Genomic DNA, 22,384 nt, shown 5'->3' on the forward strand with positions numbered 1-22,384 from the left:
GATGTGGGACATTTGAACTAACAGATGAGAGAACTCAGGTTAAAAAAAAAGATGTGCCCATAGCCTTTTCACATCTGTTGTTGTATTCTGAGTTGTTCAGGTATTTGTGGGCAGTGCCAGAATTATATTCTGTGGATGGAGTAGGTCAAGGAGCAATAAGAAAATCCATTATTTTGTAAGCAGAGTCAGGATGAGCTCTACCCTGACATCTGGTGGTGAATTATGGCGAGTGTGGAAAAGAACTCCAGGGGCTGATCTTGTTTGCATAGGCACACCCACTTGCCTGGCATGAAACCACAGCAACTCAAAGTGGTTACTTTGGCTGGTGTGGGATCCCCAGTTTCTCTGTTATTGGGGCAGGAAGAATAAAGTTTTGTTACCCTGATTCTGTGAATCAAGGCCAGTGGAACTGTTGTATGACAGAAGGACTGAGTGAGTCATTCACCATTACCTAGGTAGCATTTGCTTGTCAAGGGGCCTGGGTTACAAAACCCAGTGAATTGAGAGAGGATGGGGACAGGTATTGGTACCTGGTGGTGTGGGTCCCTTTTGTGGGCCTGAAACACCAATTGCACCTCCTCCTCTCTCCACTGTTGAATGTCAGAGCTAACTTTGATTCCCTTAGGAGTCTAGTTACAGACTGCTGAGCTGAGTTCACTTTGGGCCAATAGTGCACCTGCACTGGGGCTCCCCTACTACTAGCTGAAATCACAAAAGAGCTAAAGCTATTTAAGAGCTGAGATCACTGAGGCTGTGTTAACTAGTGGGGGAGCCTGAAGCTATATTGCTAAGCTAACTTAGCTTAGCGGGGGTGAGCGGAGCGGAGCGGCTCACAGGTTGATGAGCGGAATGGAGCGGCGTGGCTCGGCTCACAGGTCGGTGAGCAGAGCGGCGCGGCTCACAGGTCGGTGAGCGGAGCGGAGCGGAGCGGCGTGGCTCACAGGTCGGTGAGCGGAGCGGAGCAGCTGCCAGCGCAGTTTGTGGGACGGCAGGAGTGGGACTGCGGGTGGAATGGAGCAGTTCGTGGTGAAGGCTGCGGTGGAACCCCACGGAGAAGCAGCCGGTTGGCCTCGGATCACGTAAGGTGCCCCTTAACACCCTGCTCACCCCCCCCTTTTGAACTCTGGGGCTGCACTGATCATGGACAGAGACTTTGGGGGGTTGTCGGACTTTTGGGATTCTTGGGTTGCTGGACCCAAGAGACTTTGGGATTGGTGGACTTTTGGGACTTTGGTGATTCTTGGGTCGCTGGTTTCAAGAACCAATGGGAGAGGACACGGCCCAATTTGCTGGGGTGGGTCTTCGCTCATGGTTTGGTCTAAGAACTCTAGTTCTGGTGTTTTTCCAATTTAATGCTGATGTTGTTTACCTCATGTTATTAAACATTTTCTGTTACACTCAGACTCCGTGCTTGCGAGAGGGGAAGTATTGCCTCTTAGAGGCGCCCAGGGGGTGGTATGTAATTGTCCCAGGTCACTGGGTGGGGGCTCGAGCCAGTTTTGCATTGTGTTATTGAAACGGAACCCCTAGATACAGAACCCGGCCCTTGTTGCTGCCAACTTAGATGGGCAGAAGGGTTACATTTTTATTCATGTAGCTGGAAGAAATCTGAAGCCCAATGCTTGAAGTGAAGCATCAACACCTTGGAAAGGCAGATACAGTACAGAAAGATGTTAATTTAAACAGTTCAACCATGAAGACTCCTGTCCTTTTCTGATCAAGAATCAGCTTCCACCCTAGGCAGACACATCTGAAGAAAAATATGCCTCTCTCATGAATAAAACAACCCATCTCACTATTCAGGTTTTACATGCCTGAAGGCCTTTTTTGTTTCTGCCCATAAAGAGTTTGCCTGTTAACCAGAATTCTCTTGGGAATTTCTGCATACTTCAACAGTCCTTCTCATACACAAAATAGGGGGAAATAAAATCCTTTCAAATGAGGATGAGAAACACGAGGAGAGGAGAACAATCTCCAGATAAACAGGGCTGGAAGAAGTCACGTTAGAGCAAAAAAATCTAACTTAGGTACTTATATGGCTGCCATCACTGTAATATCTGAGCCCCTCACAATCATCCTATAAGTTAGGGAAGTGCTATTATTACCATTTTACAAATGGGGAATTGTGAGACAGTGAAACGAAGGACCAGATATTCAAAAGTAAGTAGGTGCCTAAAGATGCGGGTAGATACCTAGTAGGATTTTCAAAAGTGCCTAAGGAGCTTTGGCACCTAACTCCCATTGATTTCATTGATGGACTTAGGCATCTAACCTGCTTAGGCACTTTTGAAAATCCCACTAGGCACTTAAAAACTATTGAAAATCTGTCTGTGACTTGCCTAAAGGAGTCTGAGGAGCTGGGAATTCAACCCTGGTCTCTTAAGAACAAGGACAGCATCCTGACCACTGAATCTTTCTTGCTCTCCTTTTTGTAAACTACCAAATATCAGACTCCGTTTCTCCATTAAACATGGGAGCCTGAGCCTGTTAAATGTTCTGGGCCACATTTAGCCCCAGAAAAAGGAGGAAGATTTCCCATTGACCTCCACGATGAAATTAGGTTCCTGGTCCTCACGGTCAGAAAATAATCCTTTACTGACTCCGAAGGAGATTCCTAAGCAACAAACTCTAAAACTGAATTTAAGCCTCATGGTGGTGTCAGACATCTACAATACATTTACATATGTCTTTATGAATCAACAGTGTGCTAGGAGTCAACAGTGTGCCCTTGTCGCCAAGAAGGCTAACGGCATTTTGGGCTGTATAAGTAGGGGCATTGCCAGCAGATCGAGGGACGTGATCATTCCCTTCTATTCGGCATTGGTGAGGCCTCATCTGGAGTACTGTGTCCAGTTTTGGGCCCCACACTACAAGAAGGATATGGAAAAATTGGAAAGAGTCCAGCGGAGGGCAACAAAACTGATTAGGGGGTTGGAGCACATGACTTATGAGGAGAGGCTGAGGGAACTGGGATTGTTTAGTCTGCAGAAGAGAAGAATGAGGGGGGATTTGATAGCTTCTTTCAACTACCTAAAAGGAGGTTCCAAAGAGGATGTATCTAGGCTGTTCTCAGTGGTACCGGATGACAGAACAAGGAACAATGGCCTCAAGTTGCAGTGGGGGAGGTTTAGGTTGGATAGTAGGAAACACTATTTCACTAGGAGGGTGGTGAAGCACTGGAATGGGTTCCCTAGGGAGGTGGTGGAATCTCCTTCCTTAGAGGTTTTTAAGATCGGGTGTGACAAAGACCTGGCTGGGATGATTTAGTTGGGAATTGGTCCTGCTTTGAGCAGGGAGTTGGACTAGATGACCTCCTGAGGTCCCTTCCAACCTTGATATTCTATGATTCTATGAATATGGACAAAGGTTAGAAACTGTCTTCAAAAATATACCGTCATTGTATCTGGAAGAGAATACCCTGTTACATATTTCTTAATGCTCCTATAGCCAGTGCTTGAGCCACCCCTGAGTTGATTTCTTAGTTGATTGATATGTCAGACGTCATCGATTTGCAATGTTTTAATAATTTCCCCCTCCATTGTAGCTAATTTCAGTTCTCACTGCATTGATAGAGAAATGATTTCTATCATATTTCCCTCATATTCTGTAATATGATGAACCAGAGACAGTCCCTTCTAAAATTCAGGAAATTTCTTGTCTCCTTGTCCAAACTGGAGCATGGCATCACAATGTAAAACACGGTGGATCACTGTGTATTTAAAAAAGTCTGTTCTGAACGAGAGGCTAGCTGGTGGAGCTACGGAGAAATATGCTCTTCTGGAAGAACTGAGAAAAAATAAAGAAACAAAACAACAAAAATTGTGGAACTAACATGATGTCACACCCTGTTTGTTTGGAACTCTCTCCCAGAAGTAGTCTGCCAGAATAATTCACTGGCTACCTTGGATGATTCAGATCACACGCCCTGCAAGAGACTCATCCCTGAGGGTTTTGGGGCCCCTCCCCTGTTCTCTTGGTTTACTGTGTCTCATGTCTTTCCATCCCCATTCTTTCGGTCAATGAGGAATCAGTCCTGTTCACCTGGTAAGGTGGCTTCCTCATGATTATGGGGTTGATTCTTGTGCCAGGGATCCCTGCCTTTGAAAGCAGGGTTACTTTATTTTGGATAGGTTGGGAGAGTTGGTTCTTTATTTGATGTTAATGTTTTACATTAGTTTTTTCTATGACACTCAGGGTATGTCTAACTGTAATCAGAGGTGTGAGTGCAATTCGTGCAGGCGTACTCACGCTAAGTTTAATCTAGGTCACATGGCTAAAAAAGTGCAGTGACACGGGACTTAGCACGGGCCTACCTGGTATCCTGGGTATTTGTGTTCCTAGTCTGTACTGCAGTCCATGCTGTCTCATCACCACTGTTATCTTTAGCTGCACTTGATAAATCAAAGTGAGGTTGGGTATAGCTAGATGTGCTGTAATAACTCCGCCAACTCCAGCATACACATATCCTTAAAGACATATTAATCGGAACCTCATAAATATTAGAAATATGATCCACCTCTGACAATACATGTATAGATAGAAGAATTTGCTACACCAGCAATAGCTGTCTCTGCCTTATCATCTCTAGTTAGAATTCCCTTTTTCCTAATGAAAGTTGAATCTGTCTACCAAATAGCCTATTTCAAAATCCACATTTGCATGGCGCACTCTGCGTTACGAAATCATTTAATGAAAGGATGAACCAGGGAAGCTGTGCCGAAGAGCTTGACAATATCCCTCAAGAAAATGAGGCTTACATTTCAAAATCTATTCAACTGAGTTTAAAATAGGGTGCAGTGTATACTCTGTGTGTGTGTGTGTGTACGTATGTATATATTCACAGTATATGTTTGCCTAAGTAACCTAGATTAGGGATTTGAGATAGCCGTCAGATAGTGAAGTTGTTTTTTATCCGAAAAAGATAAATTGAAATTTTTATATATATATATATATAACAAACAGAATATCCAGACCTTTATCTAAAGACAAATCAAAATAATATTTTCCATTAAGGTGTAATATTTTCTAATGACAAAACAATGAAAATTCCTTAACTGATATCAAATAATTAGAGCACTAATTTCGCACTAGTGTCACAAAAAGATTACTGAGAAAAGTGAAGTTAAACAAAGATGGAGGTTAAAACAAATGTTTTAAAAGGTTAGTACCAGGCCCACCTCTGCTGGACATTTCTTTCAAGCACCCCACCAGCTTTGAATCTGGTGCTTAAATATTATAATGCCATGTATAGTGCAAATGTCTACAACAGATCGATTAGCAAGGGTGGGGCTTCTGAGTCTGGCAATATTCTAAAGGGCGATGACCTCTCAAGTTCCAGATAGTACTGTTGTTACTGGCAGCAGAGGTGTGTTGGCCCTATCTACTCAAGAATGATGGGTCTGAACCATTATCTGCTAAGTGCTGATTCCTGTGGGGCTCTTTTTTGAGTTGATGCTGTGGAGGTGAGTGCAGTAAAAGAATCTAAATACAATAGGATAGGGATCACAAACGTCATTTGACATTTGGGGATGTACCAATGTAATTTTTACATGTTCAAATTTTTTTTGTTTAATTGAGAAACAGAGAGAGAGAGAGAATTTGAGTCCCATCCAACATATAAGGCTCAGACTGTTTTCGGGAGGGTATAAAATACAATGCGGTAGCTCCCAAATCTCAACTTTTTTTTCTTCACAGCTGTGGGAGTGAAGGTGAGGAAGTAATAATTGATTTGCAGATTTATACCAGAGTGACAATGGGCATAATTTGGCCTCTGGTATTTTCAATTTGGGCCTTTGTTGAGATTAGTTGGCTAGCGGTGCTGATTTATACCAATCTGTGCACTAATGGTGTCTTTAGGAGAGATGAGGAATAAAATGAGATCCAAAAATAGATTTTCAATTGTATACTAACATATAATTTGAACCCAGATCTCCAGCAATTAGAGGCATATACAATCACTGTTTCACTTTGAGAACATACCCCCTGAGACGTACTTAGGAGTGGAGATCCAAAATTGTTCACAGAACAATTTAACTGCTAATTCTCTCCATTTTACGTCAAATCATAATTTTTGCCCTTGAAAAACTCAAAATTGTATATTACATCATCAGGAATCACTGCTGAAAATTTTAACAGATATCACATAATTTGCACAAGAATCTGCATATTGGTGGAGATTCTCCTTCTCATGTAAAAAGTCCTTTGTTCCTTTACACAATTCTGGCAAGGAAAGGAAATTTTAAAGTGGAAGTAAATTACACTTACACTCACTTTAAGTCCCATTTACATGGCCAGACTGAAGTCCTAATGGGGCCAGAATTTCTGTCCACAAGAAAGAGGCTGAGAGACAGATTTTAACGGTATTTAGGCACCTAAAGATTCAGACAAGCACTAAAGCTTTTCCAAAAGAGTCTAGGTGCAGAAATCCCATTGAAATGAATGGGAATTAGGTGTCCATGTCCTTTTGAAAATCCCACTATGATAAAATCCCACAGTGAATAAGATTTGTCTCTTTAGCACCGACACAAATGCTGTGTGCACTGAGTTTATTGGAACGTAGCAAGTAATTTTCCCTTGATGCTATGAATATCCTGTAACTTTTCTGTAAAGTTATTAAAAGACATACAGTTTTTAAATCCCATTAGGGACTTTAGCTGTGTAAAATTAGCAAGGAAAAGAGCTGGTATAACTAACTTTTTGCAAATTCATTGGGATTTTATATTGCCATGAAAGACCCCATGCATAGCATGGTCTTACAATACATGACTGCATTCTCTTTTAAATCATTGCTTCACCATGGGACTCCGCAGGTTCAGTAACTGATGTTGGCCATAATTCAGGGTTCTTTTTTTTTAAAGTTTCTTGGTTAGTCACAAGAAACTAGTATGTTAATGAAAAGCTAGCCTTTAAATCCACTGTTAAAAGGCAACTTCTATTAGCCTCAAGAAGAACAAGTAAATCAGTTGACACTTTCTCTCTTCTGGATACAAATGCAAAGGCAACAGGGCCAAGCTCAGAAAGGCTTTTTTCTGGCCACACTAAGATAAAGTTTTAGTTTAATTTAGAATGGAAAATATTTCTGGTGTCAGCTGTTGACTCACCGCACATGGCTATTTCTGTTACTGTCTCCAAAGAGAAGTTGTTGCAGGACACAGGCTTGAACTGCGGCCAATACTCCACATGGGCCGCCCTAAAACGAATAATACACTGGATGAACAAAACAACTAGCACTGTTTGATGCTGGTGAGAACTTTTCACAACCCATGTGTTTTCATTCAAGTTTAAAGCCATCCTTTGATCTATGTGTTTTGCTTACTGAATTTGCAGCACTGTGCTGCTTTTTGAAGCAACTGAAAAGTCAGCATTACTAATTGAGGGTCTGTTTCCTCTGTGTTCTGTTTGAAAGTGCCTAGAACATACTGTACAGACATCTATGAAGTCAAGGACAGGAGTTTTATCTCCTCCACCGTCAAGCAAAAATATTGCTCCTAATGCCCCTTGAATATGCACCTTGCCTGAAGATGAAAATAAAATGAGGAAGGTCTATATTCCTACTGGTTGAAATTAACCCCTAGGCAGAGCCCCCCACCCCCTGCCCCCACAGCCTATTCATGAATTAAATCCCATACAAACTCTCAAAATAGGGTTTCAGTGGTACATATGTCTGGTGTGGGCCCTCTGCATAGGGAAGAATTTCACCCACAGAGAATAACAGGGAGAGATGGAAGTTGTGTGCTAAATGGGCTTATTTCAGACACTGTCACGGGAAGATGAAAAGCTCCTCTCTCTGCATATATTACTGTTTTCAAGTCCAGGTTCATACTTAAATATATGAGCCAACCCTTTATATTCTTGTGCGTTAATGTGATCTGCCATCTTAGAGCATTATGAAAAACCACAATATTGTTTAAAGTATGTAAGAGGCTTCAATCTATTCTTCTGTCAAAGTCCTAGAGAGGCATGGCCCATCACAAGCACACATTTTAAACCGCATCCAGTTATGCAATTTTTATCTAGTTAGGAACTTCATTTTGTTGCTTATTATAGGTATGTGCAACGCCTTGCACAATGAGGCCCCAGTCCCTGAATAAAGCCTCTAGGTGCTACCACAATATAAATAGTAGATAATAAATGCATTTCATCCAGAACAAATATTCAGCAGAGAAACTTAACTTTTTCTTCACTCTCTCAATAAATCATTTAACTAACTAATGAGTGAATCTTTGGAATACTGACCTGTGGAAAACAGCAGGGTTTATTTCAGTCTGTCAAGGAAAGCTCCCGATATTAAAAGTTTACATGAAACACAGCAACTGTTTAATATCACTCAGAACTACTATGGTTTAACAACTAGAGTGAAACACAGAAACTAACACTGTAAAGCAGCAGTATACAAACAGTAAAGTGAAGTCAAGTTAGGAAGTGAAGAGAAAAATACAGTATACATTTGAAATTTACAAATGTAACCAGAATTCCAGGGTTTCATTCCCTTCTTTTGGTCTCCATAGGACCTTTAATGGAAGACAGACATCTTTAATGACCAAAGATATTCTAGACCTCAAGATGATGGCACCTCTTGTAGCAGAATGTTTCCTAAAGCATTGGTTCAAAATTGACTTAAAGGAATAAATGTCATCTACTGATTCGCCATACATCCTGGAGCACCCTGAGTTTTCTTCTGAAGTTTTCCATCTAGCCCAACTCTCCTTAAAAGATTTAGCTATTTTGAAGATTTCTGAAGTAAAATTCCATTCATTAACCAGTGATGAAAAAGAAAAAGGAATATCTTTTAAAGAAGGATGGTTTCTTTTCTTAAGGTAACACCCAACTTCTGGAAACTTTAGGTTAAAGGTAAAGATCATTGAGCTTTGAAGGAAGTCATTCACTGTACCTGTTTTTGAACGATGCCGTATTTTAGCTGTGGTATACTGTTAAATGTAAAGTTCTGCATTTTCCATTCTTCACTGAAGCAACAAAGGCTTGAGCCAAACAAAAGATTTTTTATTTCCTATAAAAAAAAAAGGAAAAAAGCTCTCATTTTAAAAACAAACCCAATAGGCATATTTTCTTTCCATAATTTATAATAAGAAAGGAGGCATGTGGCAGGATAATTACTAACTCTATATAACCACCCTTTTAATTTCGGTTTTATAACTACTGTAAATAGCAGGGCAAGTCCACTGAAAAGGAGTCATTTTTTCCTTTTCCTGCAATGTTCCTTCAGCACTTATTTTCTTTCAGCACATAATGCTATGTGTTGCTCAGTATTATGAGTTTTTTTCTGTAGATCATTGGATAAATGGTGCTTCTTGAAATGGTCACAGAAGACAGCCTCAAACTTAACTACAAGAGGAATAATATGTACTACTGGTTAAAAAAAAAAGATTATTGCTATGGTCTTCTCTTGAAGAGTTTTCAATTTCCCACACCTCAGTAAAAGATATCATCCAATGGGATAAAATATAAGCTGTGAAAGAAGTACCTTAGCTGGCACATTATGTAGAATAGACAATCTGTTTCACCTACCAAACATAATGGTATGAGACCCATGTTGTTCAAAGTTTTGAATAACACTTGTCTTGGGACATGTAACAAACTGTCAAATTCAGATATTAGCACCAACCAAATTCAGACTGTTGACCCCAATCAGGAGTAGCTTCATTGAAGTCAATGGAGTTATGCTAGTGTAAATTGGATGTAAGTAAGAATCGGACTCCTTCAGTGTTTGGATACTTATTCAGACTACTTTGGTATAGAAATCAGGTTGGGAATCATTCTCATGAGATTTGTAGTGCTTTTTAGTTCTGGTTGAGTGGGAAGTACTATAAGAATAGCACTTCACATGGTTTTTAGATACTTCTGCTTCTGCCCGAAATAAAAGAGATAAAGATGCATGAGACAATGGAGGGAGCACTAGGGAATAAAATAAATCAAAATTACTCTAAACCTCATGAAAGGTTTGGTTTGGAGGATAGGTAAACATGCAAATTTGTTTCCGTGAGACAGAGAGAGAGATGAAGGTACAGAATAACTCTTATTTTATCCAAACCCAGTTTGTCCACATCTAGTGAGAACCCAGGTGTGCTAATGAACAAGGCCTGGTCTACACTGGGGGGGGGGGGGGGGATCGACCTAAGATACGCAACTTCAGCTATGAGAATAGCGTAGCTGAAGTTGACGTATCTTAGATCGACTTACCTCGCATCCACACGGCGTGGGGTCGACTGCCGCAAGTCCCCCGTCGACTCCGCTTCTGCCTCTTACCGTGGTGGAGTACAGGAGTTGACGGCAGAGCAATCAGGGATTGATTTATCACGTCTACACTAGACATGATAAATCGATCCCCGATAGATCGAGCACTACCTGCTGATACCCAAGTCTACACCTTCCCACTCATAAACATACAATACCAACACACCAAGGGCCTGATTCATCTTGAACTGAAGTCAGTCAATTAGGAGTCTTTCTACTGACTTCAGTGACATTGCATTAGGCCCCGAGTGAAATGGGGAAAATAAATTCTTATTTTGTACTTGTTTGTGAGGTTTCTCAGCTCCAAACATATTCTATGAAATAATAACAATACATTGCACCTGTATAGTGCACTTTATCCAAGGATCTTGAAGCACTCTACATAACTGATGGATGAAGCCTTACAATATAAGTACGAGGAAGGTAAATACAATTATTACTATTTTACAAATGCATAAAATGAAGGATGGAGGAGTGTGAGTTGCCCAAGGTGACACAGAAGTCAGTGGAATATCAATAAGAGATCCCAGTAGTCCTCCTTCCTTATTCTAACCCCCCCTTAAAATACTACTTTTGAAATAACTGATTAAAAATTAGAAAAGGTCAAAGATGTAGAATTGACTAGAACCATTAACAAAGGAATGTAAAAATGCAATTTTAATGATTATTAGGATTTACTGGATTATGAATCTCAGATGCACTAAATATAAAAAACAAATCTATTGTAGCTTTGGCTTACTCAATAAAAATAACAGGTTTTAATGCATCATTTTGTGTTTATCATCATACATTTGTCTTACTTTTGCTAGGGAAATATCAATTGCCTTTGATACTATTTCAAGTGTATACAGCGTTGAAAGTTCTGGGATCCTACTAACTTCCCCAATCGTTGCTTCATCATCGAAATCAACTGAAAGAGAAGAAACCTTGTAATATGCAGAATGTTGTCTGGTAAACCAAATTCTGCCCTCCAATATCTCCAGGTAACCCACTGCTAGTGGTTTATCATAATGACCTATGCAACTTTAATACCTCTGATCTTTAAAAAGTTATGAGTACGGTTCCACTCTGAAAAGGGATGATACAAATTAGATCATGAAAGCCACTGTTTCTTATGCCCCAATAATTTTGTATTAAATTTGTTCAAAGGACAATTAAATTAAAATGGTTCATTTGTTTGTTTAAATTTCCTAAGTGCTAGTTGCATTTTCTTGGCCTGGCATCTAAAAGTTAAAATGGGATGGAAGTGAGCACACAATCTTATCTACGAAATTAAAACACAACTGTATGTACCCTGAATCAACTAAGACTTGATCAAAAACAGACCATTATGCACATTGCTGGTAAATTTTATTTTCTGTGAAAAATATGAGAGATAGACCAAAGCGAAGCACGACATGACATACCTACTTCTAGGACATCTTTCATCTGGTCACTTTTATTGGATATGGATGATGGAGTCTTTCTAAATTAAAATGAATTAAAGAACAAATTACCAAAGGTTCGCATTTAATGAAACAGCAATACAGAAGATTAGGTTAAACAACGTATAAACAATCAAATCTTATTAGGGCAAAATCAAATTTTTCACAGAAGTATATGGCATTCTATATGGGATATAGACAATCACTAAAGACAGAAGAGCAGTCTGCACATTGCAACATAATGCAATCAATTTGTATCAATAAATGTAACTCCACTATGGCTCAGATCCTGCAAGCTCATTTGCATGGGCAGGACTCTACACCCTCATGGAGTCTCAACTGACATCTGTGGCGATTTCCATGAGTACAATGTTTGGGTGCCCACAACTCAGCTTGCAGGACTGGGACCCATGGCATGAAATTCACTCCTGCATGAGGCCTATGGACCCCTTAAATCCAACTTAAATCCTTAAAATAAAATTGAAGTGGGATATAAACTGTGCTGGCTCACACACTGCCCTTATTTGTAAATTGTGTCTCAACAAGTTAAACGTTTATAGAAATAAGGAAATGATGATAAAAGCTAAATTTTTTCAAACTTGGCTATGAAGTTAGACTCCTAAATATCAGTCGGATTTTCAGAGGTAGCACAGGCCTGTTGCTCCCATTGAATTCACACCAAAGTGAATACAGTCCAAGGAAAAGTTTCCTAGTTCCACTGTTAAAGAGGACTTTTTTTTTCAAAATAATAACACTGAATCATTTTTCATCCATCTTTTGTTTGGAAAACTTTGTTGCAAATGACAGTCCTTTCAAAAACTGTATGGAATAATTTCCTCAGAAACACTCTTTGTATGCACGCTATTATTATAGCAACAGTTGCTGCCATATCACAGTTTCCATTAACTTAATTTCCCTTTTTCACTGTGTAAAAGGAGATGAATGAAAGCAGAACACACAGACACACACACACCACTCAGGACTTTTCCAGTCTAAAAACTTTTTGGCACCTATTTCCCTTACAAGCCTTTCTAGAACATAAAAGTAGGAACTACCATGCTGTTTTTCTCCATAAAAGCATTAAGGGATTGATTCATCTAAATCTGGCGGCATGCACCGAGTCACAACAAATAGACACTCTACAGTGGGAAATGAATCACCCATATTACTAGTAAATCAAAGTAAAAGAATTAATGTTCATGGGCTCCAGGGCCGGCGCAACCCATTAGGTGACCTAGGTGGTCGACTAGGGCGTTAACATTTGGGGGGCGGTGACCATGGCGGCCAGATCTTCAGCCGCCCCGGTCGTCATCAGTATTTCGGGGGTGGGACCTTCCGCCGCCTCTGTCGGGGGCAGCACTTCGGAGGCGGGACTTCCGCCGCCCAGGGCGGCAAAAAAGCTGGCAGCACTCCTGATGGGCTCAGTCCTGAGATCTAAGTAGGTGGGTTGAGAGCAAATATGCATAGCAACATACTAAAAGATTCTGAGTACAGTGGAAAATAGCAGTACCTTTTACTACAGTGTATTTTAAAATAAATACTACTACTAATTGTATTATGCATTAGGAGTGATAATCATGGAGCAGAACCCCAGTGTGCTGGGTGCTCCATAGAAACAGATCAAAACCACAGACCCTGCCCCCAATGAGATTACAATCAAAGGATAAGACAAGAGACCCCAGATGGATACAGAAGGACAGGGGAGCACAAGAAAACAATGAAACATGTTGGTCAGTATGATGGGCAATGGCACACCAGCGGACTAACCATTGTCAAGTAAATTACAGTACATTCTAACAGATCTTACTAATATTGGTTTCCATCATTCTTTTCAATTCATTTTTTTATGGGCTACTTGCTAATATTTTCATACTTCCTGGTCAGGTGGAGGGTCCCAAGAAAATTGATGTTTGCACATAGAATGTGTTTCAACGGAATACTGAAGTTACTCAACCATGCTTACAACAGTAACATGCTTTTTTATTTTTGTTTCTGAGCTTGCAAACTATTCCACCTGGCTTCCTAACAAGAATGTTCTTCCTTTCAAGGTCAACCACTTTGGGTCTAGTCTTACACATACAGTAACTGAAAGCTGAGATCACAATACACATAGGGTTTGGATATAAAGGAAAGTTACAAAAAGTGCCATTTGGTATAAGTCATTGTTCTTATCTACATCAGCATTGTTTACATTTAAAAGAGTGCGTGTGTGTGTGTGTGTCACCAAAAAAAGCCACTCACCCCCATTTACATTATACTGCACTTCACCATGGCCCAGGTCGAAGATTTGATCATGAATTGAGCCACAAAGGTGATGGGATATATTACAGAGATTACAGATTAGGATTGTCGGAGATGATGACTGCCAAATGCTGCCAATGGCAGTCTGAAACAGAAGGACAGGGTTTACCAGTCATGTTCTTTCTCCCTTTAGAAGGAGCCTATCATGCAGCCTTGCATCAGCAATTAAATCTCTGTCTCTCTTTATATATAGGTTTTATGGGATCCACAACCATAGTATCTGTGCTCCTCACAAACATTAATAAATGTATCCTCTTTAAAGTACTCTAAAGGTATGAAAGTATTATTATCCCTATTTTTAAAGATGGAAAACTAAAACACAGAAGAGTTAAGTGACTTGCCCAAGGCCACACAAGGTGTGTGTGGCAGAACTAGAAACTAAACCCAGATCTCCATCCATGATCTTAACTACAAGACCACCCTTCCCTCTGAGCTCTGATAACATGCCCAATCACCTTAGTATCTGACTGCCTTTTGAAACAGAAAGGACTGGAAACAGGTTAAAACTCCCTCTTCTCCCAAAAAATCCTCAACCTGAAAGCAATTGCAAATGAAAAAAATACATAGACCCGCCACTGAAAGAACTGAAAGAAAGTCTAAATGGATGATCTCAGAGAACTTCCAAGGCGTATATCACTGCGGAAAGCACCAAAAGCAGAGATCCATGTAGGATGGTTTCCTGCACAGAAGGGTATTTTTGCAGGTGGAGATTATTTGTGAGCTCCCTTCTTAAATTACTTGAAACTTCGTCAGAACTTTTACTGTTATTTCCACTTCAACAGATGGCTACCATTCCAGGAACATTTATTGTGCATATAAAATCATACAATTAAAGCACTTTGCAAGGAGGAAGTCATCCGTCATGTCAGAAAAATGGGGCAGGAAGAAAATATGTTTTATTATAAATATACCATACTGTATTTTCTCCAAATATTTGAACATTCCTCTTTCAACTCCATGCATAGAAAATGTTGTTTACATAGGACAACCAAACTCAGAGAAAGTTCTTCCCTCTGCACAATAATGCATGTGTCCTCTACGGTTTCCTATTTATACTAACCTATGCTGGAGGTTAAACAAACAAACGTGCTTATAAAATAAGCAATGGTCACCAGCTATTTCAGAGTAACTAACTGTGTTGGAAAACCCTGGTTTCCTTGTCAATTTAACGTATTCTGCAGCTCTTGCATGGTACTTACATCTTGCCTCTGAAATAATGTAGAGATTCAGAAGAATTCCTACAGGTTCTGAAACAATCCGAGAGTTGTATACTGTTCTGTTGCTATACACACAGTACAATAGACGTATACAGCCCTTATTCCATTCTTGTGATACTGGAGCCCATAGGACTAGCTTGCCTTTACTATATTCACTGCCTGCCTTCATTATATTTAGCTGTTTTCATTATATTCAGCTGTAATACAAGAAACCTACAGAATCCGGAATCCTGTAAGACATTAGATGAAGCATAAGTTAGCATAAGTGTGGTTAAATAGGCCATAACCCTTGGCATAGATCAAGTATTACCTTTAGATTTTAGGAACTAGGGAGAGCTTACTCAATAGTAGGAGGTGGAATGTTCCAGTAAGTGCCACCACAAGGAATATAGAAGTAATAACCCAACATCTGCTTAAGCAAGGGGTGATGGGTATGATCATGAGCTGACAGGGATCAGTAACCTTTGGCAGGCGGCCCATCAGGGAAAGCCGCTGGCGGGCCGGGACGGTTTGTTTACCTGCAGCGTCCGCAGGTTCGGCCGATCGCAGCTCCCACTGGCCGCGGTTTGCCTCTCCAGGCCAATGGAGGCTTTCCCCGATGAGCCGCGTGCCAAAGGTTGCCGATCCCTGTGGTAGTACGTGTATCAATATACTAACCTATAGAAGAATGACTAACCTCAGCATTAGTAGGATGAGAAAATACAAATAAGGAAAAGGGGAAAACCTGTTACTGAATATGGATTAGATATAGTGGTGTCGGTGCAACATATCATACAAGTCGCATCCCAGCATGATGGGGTAGGGGAGAGAGAGAGAGAGAGAGAGAGAGAGAGAGAGGTGGCCCTTGGAAGGGACCAGAATGATGACCACTCGTGATGAGGAGGAAGGTGATGATGATGAGGAGGATAATGGCTAACATTTCAGGTTGTCCTGCAAGGCATGGTGTGAGTATATGGATGTGCAGAGGTACATTCTATAGTCTCTCTATCTACCTTATTGAGTTAGCGTGTTTGTGACTTTGCTAAAAGTATTAATACAATATTTGAAAATATAGAAGAATTCCTATAGTGTGAGTGTTGCAACTGTGCACATTGGGGTTCTCAACTATATAGTCATTTTATAAAACTGGGTCTGATCTTGGGACAAGAACCTGTCACCCCTCAAAGGGATAATTTGGAATTCTTAAGTAATCAGTATAATTATATAATCAATATTATATTACTACATTAGGCTACAAGATGTTTCAGAGGACTGGGAAAAAACTAAAGTATTTTGTGCCAATATTTTTAAAAGGTAAACGGGATGACCCATGTACATATAGGCTGACTAGAGTGACATCGATTCTGGGCAAAATCATGGAAAGACTTATACAGGATGCAATCAGTAAAGAGTTAAAGGGTGGCAGAGTAATTAATGCCAGTCAATATGGTTTTATGGAAAACAAGTCTGGTCAGATAAACTCAATATCGTTTTTTTATGAAATTGCAAGTTTTGTAGACAACAGTAACTCTATTAACATAATATACTTCTGTAAGTCATCTGACTGAGTATAGCATGAAATTCTGATTCAAAATTAGCACTATACAAAATCAACATAGCACACGTTAAATTGATTAAAACTGGCTAACTGATAGATCTCAAAAAGTAATTGTAAATGGGGAGTCATCATCAAATGGGCCATTTTTAGTGGTATCCCACAGGGATCTGTTCTTGGTCCAATGTAACGCAATATCGTTATCAATGATCTAGAAGAAAATTAAATAACTGTTGGCAAAGTCTGCAGATGATACAAAAATTGGAGAAGTGTTAAATAATGATGACAGGTCAGTTCTATTGAGCAATATGGATTGCACGGTATGCTGGGCTCGCTGGAATAACATGTTTTAATGCAGATAACTACAATTTGTAACACTAGTACAATAAATAACTACAATTATCACTGGGTATGGACAAGGAGCTCACATGAAGAAGGTGCAGTTCAGTTATTGATTCTACTCTTAATTAAGAATTCCAAATTAAAACTTCCCTACTGGAAGTACCTCACATCCCAACGCCATATATAGGAAGTAGCCTGAGCTGAAATGCTCACACTGCTACTTTTAGAATCATAGAATATCAGGGTTGGAAGGGACCTCAGGAGGTCATCTAGTCCAACCCCCTGCTCAAAGCAGGACCAATCCCCAGACAGATTTTTACCCCAGTTCCCTAAGTGGCCCCCTCAAGGATTGAACTCACAACCCTGGGTTTAGCAGGCCAATGCTCAAACCACTGAGCTATCCCTCCCCCAAGCTGATTGAGCCCTGTCAACCTAGGCTGGGAAGCTTGCTTTCAGCTGCAGTGCAGACATACGCTAAGACACTCAAACGATGACGGTAGCAACCAATAGAAGAGCTAAGGGAGAGAGACTGATTTACATTAAATAAAGGCACATTCAAGACACTGTCCATTGTACATGTGGCAATGACAACCCTAAATAATGCAGGACCCACATAAAATTGGGTTCTCAACATTTAACAGTCACATGAGTTCTCTCAGTGTGGGTGGTTTAAGACCTCTCTCTTTTGCTTGTCTAATAGAAAGTAGCCACTTCTTCAGTTTTTGACCTTCATTTGTTTTTAAGGACGTGGAAAGTGTCTGGCCTGACATTTCCTGTGAGAAAGCTTAGGACTTTCAACAATCCCAGACAATCTAACTTAACAGTTTCTAGCCAAATGAATTCTCTTCCTGAAAAGTAATGTCAAACCTGAAATAGGAACATGAAGAGAGCTTACAGTGAACACCGGAGAAGCTCTCTTATCTCCATTTGTTATGATCAAAACCAAACAAAGATGATAGCTGATTGGTGAGAACAGGTACTGTAGAGATAGCCTTTACCTCCTATTAAAGTAATCAGAAGGGGTATAAAGCTTTGGGAGAACACACTCTTTGAGCTATTTCTTGCGCTAATTCGCCTTCCTAATGTGTTACACCAGATGTTCCCAAGCAGACATACTGAAAAGGAAACGTGTAAAGCCCTAAGTGCATAAATTAATGTGTACCGCTTTCCTGCTTTACATACAGTATGCTCTAGAGATACTACATATGTTTCCAGTGCTCTGATTAAGCAAGTTGTCTTGTTGACTGACTACACTTTAGGCCATGCGGCTGTCCTCTTCCAGTTTGATGTGCTTTCCAAAAATAAAATATAATGAAGAAGCAATTCACCATTTCCAGTAATTACACAACGCCTCTTCCTATGAAGTTTTGGGAAAATATTGAAAGGGCAGATGGCAGCATGCACAGATGTTGCGTTGACAAATCTGGTGCCACGAATCCACTGGCACCAAGCAAAAGGCCACAATAGATTACTAATCTTTCTTTTAGCTTTTCTTACCCGCCCAGATGTTCCGTTATGAAAGGTGCTATGCAATTTGAGATAGCTGAAGGTTTTCTCCCCTCATTTATTTACCCTTTTTAAATCCATAACTCCTAAATTGACCTGATCTTGTTTGACAGCAGTTCACTGTGCTGCCAGTTAAGAGAGTCAAGCGGAGACCTATTCCCAGGCTCATGGCTGAGTATACTGTAGAGGTGATGTGTTTAGTCTCTGTGGGGAGGTGCTGACTGCCCTATTCTTACAGTGCTTCCTGTCTGCAGAATCACACAGCAGCATTGACGTCAGCTGAAGATCAAGCCACACGCCTACTCTCATGGCAAAGGGTATAGCATGGGGCGACACAGACAAGCTGGGTTGGGAATTCAGAGAGGATGGAAAGGAATTACAGGTAATTACGTTAATTGCAATGCTTTAATGTTGAACATCGAACCCAGACTAAACTGACCTTTTCTACAAACGCTACCATTGTAAAGCTCATCCTCTCCTGCCTATTATGGGAACAATTAAACACATTTTTGAAACATCAAACAAATCTACCACACGCTGACCTAGGGCCTGATCCAACGCTCAGTGAAGCCAATTGGATTTCCGTGGGATCTGGATTAGACCCCATTACACAGTCATCCAAATCAGGCCCCACCCTCTCAGAGCATAGTTTGAGCTCCATCAGTCATTGCCCAGCAGCTTGTAGGATAACAGCACTAATGCTTGCCTAATTAGCAGGTTTAATTATTTTAGATAAAACAGTCTGAGCTGATAAATTAAGTTACATATTTAACAAGAGAGCATCACAGCCCACTGGGTAAACAGCGCATTTAAAAATATTTATTATACTTATAAAAACTACTTATCCACATAGTTGCCGGACAGAAAGGATTGGACCCATTCATAACTTTTGGATAAACGATATGCATTATATAACCTTCCTGGAAAGATTTTTATTGTTTTTAACAAAGACATTAAATTAAATTTTAAAAAGGTACCATTAAATCCGGAACATTGATCAATGAAATTTAGGAAATCAAAAGTTAAAGATGAAACCTTATCCTTTACTGAAGCCAGTATGATTTCCCACCCCCCACCCTTAAAGACAACATATGTTAAAGAAAGAGCAGTCATTTTAACTCTGAGGGCCTGATTCACCTGGCTTTTATACCAGTTGTACTCTGATGCATCTCCGCTTATTTCCATGATGCTACCAGCATTAAATGGAGTTAACAAAGTGATGAATCAAGCTCTGAATCTACTAGGATTTTTCAATATCACAAATCTTTGTGAAATCATGACTTTCTCCATCCCAAAATATTTTTTGTCTCTTCCTTGCTGTTACTAATTACATATAATTTCAAGAAACATCCTCATGCGGCAACCCAAGTTCTAATGCCCCCCTTCACAAAAGGCTCCTCTTGAAGCACAAATTGGAAAATATATGGGCAGAAAAGTTGGGTGGAAAAATTATTTTAAATAAATAATAAACAGTTGAATCCAGCTGCAGGTCTTTGTGACCTTTAACTTGTTTTATAAATATTGTTAGTAATGTCAGCATAACGATAACATCATGGATGCAAAACTAAAATGGGAAAACTCCACAAGAGTTCAGTAATGTTAGGCATAAAGCAGAGTCCAACACCTTCCTCCTTGCCCTGCTCACCCTTACGCTGCCTCAGAAGTAATTAATCATGTCTTCATAACATCACATCAGCACTGATTTTTCCATCCCTTGGACCAAATCCTGTAGTCTTCCACCTGACAAAATTCTCATTGAAGTCAATGGGAGTTTTGCCTGGTGAAGGGTGACAGGGTCTGGCTCTATGCTGAAAGTGGATGTCTTCAGATGTTTATTTTATTCTATCTGGAGGAACTTCTTTGGCTCAGATTCTCCACTTTACTATTCTGATAAAAGTTTATGAAGACTAAAAACCAAGTTACAATGCTGATAAGCACTTTTCCTTTGCAGTCAGCTATTACATTTTTCCCAGGCTGCTGAAAAGTCATTTCAGTGTGATATGCCAAGTATTGTCTGAAAGCCATCCACCTCTGTTACTCCAAGTGGAATTGCTCTGTTCTGGATTTGAAAATTCTCTCTCCTGCTTATCAAAAATGAACTGTGAAAAATAAGAAGACATTCATTTATCTGAAAAACCAAGAAGGATTTTCTTTTTGATGACAGATTTCAGAGTAGCAGCCGTGTTAGTCTGTATCCGCAAAAAGAACAGGAGTACTTGTGGCACCTTAGAGACTAACAAATTTATTAGAGCATAAGCGTCCGAAGAAGTGGGCTGTAGCCCATGAAAGCTTATGCTCTAATAAATTTGTTAGTCTCTAAGGTGCCACAAGTACTCCTGTTCTTTCTTTTTGATATTACTGTCACTCAGATTAGGGAGAGTATTACAAAGATTTTGGGTAAATGGATTGATTCTGATTTCACCAACACCCGTGTAAATTAGGAGTAACCTTCCTAAAGATAACGGAGTTACACCGTTGTAAACCTGAGAGAAGATTGGATCAGACCCAGAGTATACCAGATGAACACATTTTAGAACAAGAATTTCTTATTTCATTGAAGTTCCGAAATAAAGTGCTTTGTGTATTAGCTATTATTTTCCTTTTAGACAAGGAGAGAATGCAGTTAAAATTCAAGTGCAATATTGACTGTATCCAGATGTACACTTCCACTGAAATCAATATTTACGATGTTAGATCAACACAATTATTTTGACACCAGCTTTAAACTGGGAGGAATCCCGAGAAATGGAAGGATTCCCTCTTTTCCCAAGAGCCAAAAGGATTGGCCATTGCCAGCAAAGCTGAAAATAAACGGAAGGAAGTTAGCAACGTCAAGATTCTTAATGAGTTAGTCTAGTGGAATGTACGGTACACCTTCACTGGAATGCTCTCCATTGAAGCCCAGCCCTTAATTGCCCACTCAAACCAAGGATACAACTATTCCAGCTTCAACATAACAGACTTCCTCCAGGTTCATTTCTCATTTAGCGCAAGGGACAAACTCTGTGTGTGTGTGTGTGTGTGTGTGTGTGTGCGCGCGCACGCATGTGCGGTCAGTTAGACCTTCAGAAATGAATATCCATCTTCTGTGCTTATATTTTAATGTATGCCAGCACAGATGGCTTGTGGGTGGGAAGCATGCAATGGTTTACCAGGAGAAAAACAAAATCCTGAGCTCTAAGGCAGTTCTAAAACTAATTAAGCATAGAGAATTGACAAGCGTAGGCTTGAGTCCTCCAATAGGTAATTAAGCTGTTTTACTCCAGTTTTAAAACTCAGTCATTTAAAGCAAGAACACTGATTATTTAAAGGGCTAACTCACAGTTTTTGTTTATATATATATATATATATATATATATATATATATATATATATATTTTGCTGGTTTCAGATAACTGGAGAAATACTAAGAAATAACATTTGTGTTTTAAAATTGGTCATCTTGATTTTTCTACTGAGTTTCTTAGGGGGCAAGAGGTATATTTGTTTGCTTCTAGAAGTCTTCTGTCTAGAGCTGGTCAACAATTTTTGGACAATTTTTTTTAAAGCTGATTTGTTGCTATTGAAACTGCTAGCGAAACGGGGTCAGAGTCCACAAATCTCCTGACTCAAAAAAATGTTGAGAAAAAATGTTTCAGATTTGTCAAAATATTTAATTGCAACATTTTCAAAATGAAAAATTCCAGTTTCCCAATCCAAAGTTTCAAAATGTAAGCTAATTTGACTAAAAAAGGATTAAAAAAACCCCATCAAAACTGAACCAAAAATTTCAGAATGATAGAAATGAAATGTTTTCATTGACCTGAAAT

The 22,384-nt window shown here is 39.8% G+C and overlaps 1 protein-coding gene across 1 annotated transcript in view; it reads right to left on the minus strand.

Moving 5' to 3' along the window:
- Nucleotides 1–22,384, minus strand: part of MINDY4 (MINDY lysine 48 deubiquitinase 4) — a 92,668-nt gene that overhangs the window by 46,026 nt on the left and 24,258 nt on the right. Inside the window, exons 6-9 of the mRNA XM_034759881.1 lie at nt 11,658–11,716; nt 11,052–11,161; nt 8,891–9,007; nt 7,101–7,189 (exon numbers count right to left, since the gene is read on the minus strand). Coding sequence (XP_034615772.1) covers nt 7,101–7,189; nt 8,891–9,007; nt 11,052–11,161; nt 11,658–11,716 — 375 coding nt within the window. The remainder of the gene's footprint in view (nt 1–7,100; nt 7,190–8,890; nt 9,008–11,051; nt 11,162–11,657; nt 11,717–22,384) is intronic.

Source organism: Trachemys scripta, chromosome 2 (genome assembly GCF_013100865.1).
Source record: "Trachemys scripta elegans isolate TJP31775 chromosome 2, CAS_Tse_1.0, whole genome shotgun sequence".
Lineage (NCBI taxonomy): Eukaryota > Metazoa > Chordata > Testudines > Emydidae > Trachemys > Trachemys scripta.